Source organism: Meles meles, chromosome 3 (assembly GCF_922984935.1).
Source record: "Meles meles chromosome 3, mMelMel3.1 paternal haplotype, whole genome shotgun sequence".
In the NCBI taxonomy this organism is placed as follows: domain Eukaryota; kingdom Metazoa; phylum Chordata; class Mammalia; order Carnivora; family Mustelidae; genus Meles; species Meles meles.
Window position 1 is genome coordinate 110403308 of NC_060068.1, and position 9104 is coordinate 110412411.

A 9104-nucleotide genomic window follows, 5' to 3' on the forward strand; every position below is an offset into this window, starting at 1 on the left:
CTCTCACAATTATCCCTTCTGACAATTCTCAAACCGGTATCTCCATCCTGGGCTCCGACCTCCCACAGCCAAATGCTGACCTGATAATGCCATCTGGGTGACTAATAAGGATCACACGCCTGCCTCGTCCAAAACAAGGATTCTCAGCTCCCTACCCCGCCCCACCTGCCTCAGCTCAGGAAATGGCACCAAGAGTACCGTCTTTTACCCTCTAACTTGAATCAAAACCTTGGGATCATCCTTGACTCTCCCTCCCCGCCATATCCAATCTAACAGCAAGTTTTGTTTGTTCTCTCTTCAAAATACAAGAGGAATCCTACATTTCTCTCCACTGCCAGCTCCCTCAGCCCCCATCATCTCTTACCTAGCCTGCCACACGGCATCCTAGCTAGTGGGCCTGGTTCTGCTCTGGTCCTCCTACCATCTCTTCACAGCACATCAGCCAGGACAGTCTTTCTAGAACATAACCAAATCACGGCACATCTGTGCTTGAAATCCCTACAGCTTTCCCACCCAGAATAAAACCTAAAGTCCTCACCAAATGGACAAACCTAAAGTCCTCACCAATGGACTCTGGGCTCTCCTCGGTCCCATCTCCTACCAGTCTCTCCTTTCTGCTCACTCCAGAACACTGGTCCTTTGGCTAAGATCATTCCTGCTTCAGAAATTCTGTACCTGCTTTTCTCTCCTTCAGGAATGCTCTTCCTTGGGGTCTTCACGTGCTGAGCACTGAGCTCCTTCACATGATTCAGGCCTCAGGTGTCCCCTCTAAAGACAGCCTGCGAGACCACCCCATCTTAAATAGCCTCCATTCAATTACCCTACTTCTCTCCGTGGCACTTATCTCTACCTGAAATTATTTACTCATTTGCTTCTTGTCTATCTTCTCCACTAGAACAGAACTACCTGAGCTTAGAATTGTGCCTGGCATAGTGAAGATGCTTAATACATACTTGGTGAGTGAATAAATACCATTTTTACAATAAAAGTCAGGCTGGTTTTTAAAATCATCACTGCATGAAAAGTACTACATTGTGAATAAACTCTATCAGAGGAAAAAGACTAGAAAATAAACACTAGATGAAAGAAGTTGCAATGAGACTTTTTCTTAATGTACAACATCCTATTTTAGCGCTTCCTATTATTGTTTTATAATAAAAATGAGGATCTTTTCTGTCCTAAATAAAAGGTTAGTGAGCATCTATGAGGAAGAGAGGGTCACGACTATAAGCATCGGCTGTAAAAAAGAGAAAGGTAACTCTGAGAGCTGGGAGCTGGCCTGGCAGGCGCACCAAGGCCTTGGGGTTACACATGAACAGCAGACAAGGCCACTCTGCGAGCAGGATGGATTCAAACAAAAACAAGACCAAGTGCAAGGTTATGTGAACACAGACAAAACAGGAACACTTCCACACCAAAACACCAAACGTCCCCCCTCTCCCAGCTAATGAGTGAGTGTTGCTTCTCTGCCCACTTCAGCTTTGGCCCCACTTTAGTCTACCCTCCCTATGGGTAAGATGGATTAAAATACTGAAGCACAGAACTGCCCATTTTCTGACAGCATCCAAGCCAGACCAAACTGTCTTCCCAACACCATCAGTTCCCTGATATGCACAGTCTCCCTCTTGCTGCAACAAGCAATTCAGGCCCACCTGCTCCAGTAAGCCCAGGGGTGGTCCTGGTGATCTTGGGCGGGTGGGCAATGCCAGATGTCACGACATCAGCTGCAATTACCGGCCACTAGACATGCAGAAGCCCTAAAAGACCCAGCTGGAAAACTGACCCCAGGAGATGATCTCAGGGCTGGTTCTCTGAATACACTCCCTGATTTTCTTGTCATCTGCCTCTTTCTCCTAAAAGCTGAGTGAACGAAATAAAAAAAAATTTTTTTTTAAGTCAAATTAATAAAATGTCCTGATGAATAGTATTACAATTAATGAAGGATGCCCTGCACAGCTTCTCTTTCCTCCCATTTCTGAAAGTCGCCCCAAGCACAGGGTTAGCGGGGGCTGGATGACCGACTCTTGGGCAGAGCCTGAGGCAACGCTACTCAAATACTTTAAGCCACATGTTCAAACCCAATAAATTAGCCCAGGCTTAAAGAAGTCAGGCTGTACACATGTAAGAATTTTAATAAGCCCGGAAAATGCTACCTAGAGCTTATGCACGAGCTTACTGTACCAATGGGATTCGCTGCCACCAGCCACAGAGTGCTAAGCCCCTGACAAGAGCTGTCGAGCACATGGGGCAGCAGGGACAGGGAGTTGGCTTGGTCTAGGTCTCCTCAGGAGCTGGAGACTGAAAACAGAAGGCTGGCAGCCAGATGGATGGAGAGCAGAAGAGGGCATGCAGCTCGGCGGAGCCAACGGCATTTCCTAGGAAAACATGTCGAAGGTTTGTTTGGTGGAAACCTGGTCCTCACACACCCTTCCAGAAACTAGCAAACACTGTAATCAATGTCTGCATTTATCAAATGCCTGTTTGTATCCAGTACTGTGTTAGCTACAATAGAGAGTTATTGAAGCAAACATGGTCTCTGCCTTCTAGATGCTGACACCTAATATAAATAAAAACAGTAAATCTGTCCAGAGGATTACCAAACTCACTGAACAAACACGAAATAGTCAAAAGCACCGACCTTGTACAAATGCAAATACGGTGGGGTAAGAGCTGCAGGGAAAGTCATGGGAGATGACTCTCTAAACAGGGCGGGGCTCTAATGGAATAGTCACCTTGTTAAGGCCGAGTCTCCAAGGGGGAAGGTCAGCTTTTAAGAAAAGCTGCAAGGGCTGGTAAAACGAGCCAATCAGAGAAAAGCGTGAAGCTTGGGGCTTGATTTAGAGAATGAAATACATGTACACAGAGAAAGAAAACTTGACAAGCATCCAAGAAAAGTAGGGGGAATCAGTTGAGCAGGTGTATGTTTCTCTACTGCTGTTCCTCAAGCCCTCTTCTAATACACACAAGAAACTCACACATCCTTTTAATGTTATTTAAACTTTGAAAGGAAACTGAATGTCCTAACCCACACCAAACCAGAGGGTTCAGAATCTGATTTTCCAGATGACAAAAACCACTCCCTTCCCCTAGAGCTGGGACTCACCCACCTGGATGGCAGCACCTGTCCACAAGGACAGCGCAGCTGTCACTGACTTCTTAAGGATCCACACGGGACCAGACACCAGTAGTATTAAAGAGCTGCAGCCTGAGAGGACACAGACAGACCAGGGTACTAGCAAGGATATGTCATATTTACCTGATTAAAATTTTTGAAGGAAAACTCCTTGTAGATGGCATCTCTCTCATGTAATTCTGACCATCCTGCTGCTTTCAGGTCAAGGATAACTTGGTTCCTCTCCTCTGCTGTCAAATGGTGAGCATCTGCTGCCTATAAAAGAACATGTAATACCTGAAATGTAGAGGTTCAGTCAAACTCGAATGCATAGCCATTTCCCTTATGGAGAGATGCAGAAAAATACCTTAGGGGCAACAATCTGTGACCATTTTGGATTCCTCTGTTCTCAAAAAATAGACAACGAGGCTAGCTCCATACAAAATAAGCTGCCTCCATGCTAAGGTGTCTCACACTTACTGTTGCCTCACACTTCACAATTCTGTGTCTCTGGTTGATCACAGATATAACCATCAGCCATTACCGCTGGTCATCTTACCATGACCATATTACTAATGGCCAGCATTCCCAGATATGGGAAATTTGGTAAGCATACCCACGCAAGGAGGCCCTGCAAGTCCGCTGTCAGGGCCCAAATTAGAACTCAGGGCTCTATACTCCTGGTCCACTGCTCTTTGGATGGTCCTACACACCCTGGTGTTCTTCACTGCCTACTCACATGGCTCTTAACTCTCTGGGTGCACTATCCCCTTTCTGATGAAAACTAACCTCCAGGGGCACCTGGGTGGCTCAGTGGGTTAAAGCCTCTGCCTTTGGCTCAGGTCATGATCTTAGGGTCCTGAGATCGAGCCCCGCATTGGGCTCTCTGCTCAAGCGGGGAGCCTGCTTCCTCCTCTCTCTCTACCTGCCTCTCTGCCTACTTGTGAACTCTGTCTGTCAAATAAATAAATAAATAAGTAACCTCCAGGGGGAAAAACACAATGGCACACTTAACACAGGATTTGGGATAATAACTTCTGGGGGTCCACAGATCCTCTGCACTACAGGCAAAAAGCCCTTGCCTTAGTACAGTGAGTTTTTCCAGGATACCGGTAAGACAAATCCCCCCAGTCTGGCCAGAGCACTGTCTACCTTGTTCCCACAGTCACCCTGGCGATGAAACTCACAAACCCAGAGTTCTGTTGGCTAACATGCCCCCACTTCCCATGCAATTTGTTTTTTAACTGAAAGAACTCTATACATCATGGCCAGAGAAAGGAGAGGACACTCTAGCAGAAGTCAGAAGAGCTTAGCTCTCGCTCCAGCATAAATGCCAACCAATATCTCCGACCATACCTATTTTCAGGGCTACTGAAGGCTCAGGTAAGAGAGGGACTGTCACCCAGAAAGACAAAACATATTATAAAGGGCTCCTCATCAAACAGCAACTGGGGGCTTAGCTGTATCCCCTACCATGAAATTACAATTCATTCCCACTTCAGAAACCCTGAAACTGTTCATCACTGACATTAAAGTAAGTAAAAGGGCAGAGTAAGTAAAACTACTTTAAGACAATTTATTCTGGGACACCTGGCTGGCTCAAGTCGGTTAAGCATCTGCACACGGCTCAGGTCAAGATCTCAGGGTCCTAGGATCAAGTCCCACACCAGTCTCCCTGCTCAGTGGGGAGCCTGAATCTCCCTCTCCCCTGCCTCTCCCCCCTCTCTCACTGGTGCACATTTGCTAATAAATAACTAATATCTTTAAAAAAAAAAAAAAAAGGACATCTTATTCTAAGAAGAGGAAAAAAGGTTGCTGATGAATCGATTTTCTTGTCTCTCTTCCTTGCTAGGTCAGCCACCCTTCTCCACAACTAACATAAGAAAAAAAAGAGGGACAAAAAAACCCTCTTAATTAAATAAAAACATTTGAAGACCTGTTATCAAAAGCACTTGAAGTATTAAGATCCAAAACATCTCTTCATTACTCTTACCGTGACCTGTTATAGGAAATAATCTAAAATTCTTATTAGTCACTCAAATATGTTAAGTCAACTCAGAAAAGTATGGAAAAGAAATTAAATTATGTGTCCACTCTGAGTAGCTGCCAGGAAAACTCTTAACCATGCTGTGGGCAGTGCAGCAGTCACCTGGAGTGAGTGAAACATGCCCCCTGTGCTGTTTTCCTCCACATTCTCCGCCATGCACATCCCCAAAGAGGGCAATGGTATGCACTCTGTGCTTACCACAGGTGTCTGCCCAAGAACAGGGACCGTGTCCAGAGCTGTGAAATGGAGCGACTTCATCTACGAAACACAAACGGTCCCCTTGGAGACACGCCTTCTGCAGACCCCTTTATGATGGGCTTAATTTTTTTTTTTTTTTCCTGTGGGAAATGGGGATGGGGATAGGGGAAAGTAGAGGATTTGGAGAGAACAAACTTCATCCAAGGCCTCACTTGGTTACTTTCAGCTATGGGGATGCTGAACAAATCACTTAGCTTCTCTCAATACCAGTATCTCATGTCTATGGTGGGGCATCACAACCTCTACCTGTCGACACTTTTTAAAGATTTTATTTATTTATTTAAGAGGGAGGCCACAAACAGGGGGAGTGGCAGAGGGAGAGGAGAACCAGACTCCCTGCGGAGCAGGGAGCCCAATGTGGAACTCAATCCCAAAACCCTGGGATTATCACCTGAGCCAAAGGCGGACACTTAACCGACTGAGCCCCGAGATTTTTTTGAAAGAGTTAAACTTAAAGAGATCTTGAATGTGAAGGCACCTAGCATTAGACCCTGGCACGTGGCAGCCTCTCAAATCCTGTTTGTTCATTCCTCTGAACCCCGTATTTTTACTTAATCATCAGCACCTTGGATACAGGTATACCTGGAACACGCTTAGGTGACAGTACTGAACTCGTGCTCTCACCTTAGTGGCCACGAAACAGTTTTCACCTTCCTCCACCATCGAGCCATGTTCAATGTGTCCTATTAAAGACTTTCAAAGGGCCAAGGGGCTCCAGCCAGCCTCTTAAGATGAAACACGAAATTTGATACAACATTTCCCCACTAGGTGGTGCTGCGTGTTAACGCTTCCCCTCAGTTAATACCCCGATATATTAATTTCTGATGCCAGAAAAATAACGAAACTCCCCGCGGAAGAGGAAAGAAGTATATATTTGCCTCCCCCCAATACGATAATTTGTTAATAATTCCTCCCAAACATCACAGCAAAACAAGTGAGCTAACTCTGCGCTGAGGCCAGCGGCTTTTCGGCGAGCGCGCCGCGCCTTTAGTCACTTCAAGCGACCCTCAGCGTCAGACAGCTTTGCAGCTACTTGTACTTTCTTTACACAAAACTCGTCCTTGGTTTTCTTCCGGCGGGCAGCTTCGCAGATAACGACAAACGATGATGCTGCAGAGCCCCCCTCTCCGGCCAGGCGACTCGCAGGTGCCCGGCGCCCGAACGCCGCTCCCCGAGGTCCGACACCGGAAGCTGGGCCCACTGCGGGGCCGCCCCGGGTCCTTCCCCCACGGCCACCAGCCGGCGCCGCCGGGCCTCGCCCTCCTCCCGCACCGCGGGCCCCGGCACTCACCGTGGCCGAGAAGCTCCGGCCCCGGCCCCGAAGCGTCGCCAGCAGGAGCCGCGACGCCCCCCACGCCCCTAGGGCCGCCGCCATGGCCGCCCGCCCAGGGCTGCCCGGCGCGCTGCCTGCCCGCAGCCCGCAGGCGTCCACCGGGCGGGCCGGGAGCCGGGAACGGTGCGGGTGGACTCCGGCCGCGGGCCAATTGGTCCTGCAGGCGCCCGCGCGGCCCGCCCCGGAAGGTCCCGGGAGCTTCAGGGCCGCCGACCGTGCTGGCAGCAGGCGGGCGGGCGCCGCAGGCCCCCGCGCTCTCAGGTCCCGCTCCGCGCCCGCCGCGTGGTGCCAGCCTCGTGGCTGCTCTCCCGCCCGCGTGCTCAGGTTTAATCCCCGATTGGGCTCTTCGGTGTCCGGGCTCCAGCTCGCCGCACTCTCGAGGACAGTCAGTGCTGGGATCCCTGCTGGGCTGTGGGCCAAGAGCCAGAGCCGGTGGGGGCACTTCGCGGGCGGGCACGGGGGGAGATGGGCTCCGGTGGGTGGGTGGGAGACAATCCCTTCCCCGCTAGCGGAGGAGAGAGAACCACAGTAATTCGGGTCTGGGCAGATAAGGCAGGGAGCCGTGGGTGCTGCTGGGCCTGCCTAGCCGCTGAGCCCTTGGGCACGCTGCTTCATTGGTGCTGGCCCAGATAGGACAATCTGGAAACCCGGCTCTTCATGCTCGCTAAATAGCAGCGCACGGTGCTCGCTCCGGTGATGAACGTAGACAGTCACAGGATTCCCCCCCCCGCCCCCGCCCCCGCCCCCAAAAAGGTGGATTCTTTTATGTATGTATTTACTAGTATTTTATTCTTGCCTTTTTTTTGACATGCCACATACAATTCACTGGCTTTTAGTATATTAACTTGCACATTTTTTTACTAGCTTAAGCAAATTAATAATATAACCAAGTTTGCTTAGGATTTAGCCATATACTCAATTTTTTTTAATATCAGAGTCCATATAAGTTCAACTTAGCAGTTGCTAGCAGTTAATTTTATATTCCATATGGAGTTGGGAAAAAAGCTTTCTTGCCTCAAAATACCCTAAAATTCAGACATGGCTCAATATGCATTCTTAGCATTTGCCCACTTGACAAAAACTCAAAGGAGGAATCTTGCTGCAGACCCTGATCTGATGTCACTGACCTCAAGGCATCCATCTAAGGCACTACAGTTTCCGTTGCCTGATGCCTCAAGTGGGCGGCGACTGGGGATGGAATTAAAAGTTTCATTTCCAGTACTTAATCGGGTGTATACAATCATGAATACTCTGCAGACTTGCTTATTAAAGTGAAAACTGCAAAATGAACTGGTAGGTGTGAGGTAACAAGACTCCTCATTTTCCTTCCCTAAATCCACTTTAGGAAACTGGTGTCTCAGCTCTCGTTATGAAAAGCAGCAGCGGTAGCATGGTGGTAGGGCCTAGGGCAAGTGATGTTCACCAGTAAGGGCTGTGGATACTCAGCCTTCACATGTAGGTCTCCAGTTAGTAGGATTTAAGTTCCTTACCAAAGATTTATTGAGCAAGTCCTCTAGAGTGGACACTCTTGGGAAAGGCAGTCTTCTGCTCAGTTTTTTAAGCCCTGCTCACCCATGTAAGAATGGGCCTTAGGCCTAGAACACTCCCTTACTGATTGTTACAAAGAGCCCATACAGCCTGTTCCAGGCTTAACACGTTGTGTGGGAATATCCTTCCCTGATCCAGGCTCACTAAATATGTACTCCTGTATTCTGCTTAAGCAGAGCCCTGGGGCATGCACCCTCCTCCCCCCCCCCCCCTTTCAGTATTACAGACTCCACTGGGTTGGGAGGAGCTTGTGCTAAGACACTAGAGGGGCACTCTGGCCTTTCACTGCTGGAGAGAATCCACCTGCCTTGGGGACCACCGCACACTCCTAAAGCTGATCTCACTCTCTCTCTTTTGTTGAGTACAAATGCTGTTCCATCCAGTATGGGACTGTGTTGTGTCTTCCTTGGCAACTGATACTAACCAGGAGTGAGCAGAAGTGTCTGGATTTATGTCCCCGATGACTGGCATTCTCATGATCTTTCTGTCTTCCATGCAGCTGAATTCCCGCCCTCCCCTAACACTGCATTGGTACCAGTGCACAGACACCATGCTTGGCTTGGGATGGTTTAGCTGATCTTGGACCTTTCGTCCTGCCTCCTACTTCCCGTTCCCTCAGCACCAGGGCATTCCAGCTGATCCTTTCTACACTTGAACATCCCCTCTAGGGAATGACCTTGCTCCACCTTCCCTCCAAGGGAAACCCAGGTAGCTTGTCTCAGCTTAGTATTAGAAGCAAAGCCATTGGCCGTGCTAGGGGCCTATCCTCATCCTCCACACCAGCATAGGGTCCCGTTACATATCAA

The 9104-nt window shown here is 48.8% G+C and overlaps 1 protein-coding gene across 2 annotated transcripts in view; it reads right to left on the reverse strand.

The window, feature by feature from the left end:
- Nucleotides 1-7046, reverse strand: part of PCBD2 (pterin-4 alpha-carbinolamine dehydratase 2) — a 52341-nt gene extending 45295 nt beyond the window's left edge. The window contains exons 1-2 of one of the 2 annotated variants that reach the window (XM_045999419.1): nucleotides 6709-6987; nucleotides 3257-3388 (exon numbers count right to left, since the gene is read on the reverse strand). In XM_045999419.1, coding sequence (XP_045855375.1) covers nucleotides 3257-3388; nucleotides 6709-6792 — 216 coding nt within the window. In that variant the 5' untranslated portion in view covers nucleotides 6793-6987. Of the gene's footprint in view, nucleotides 1-3256; nucleotides 3389-6708 lie in introns of both variants that reach the window. The other variant, XM_045999417.1, reaches the window with a different exon arrangement.
- Nucleotides 7047-9104: the final 2058 nt, after the last annotated feature.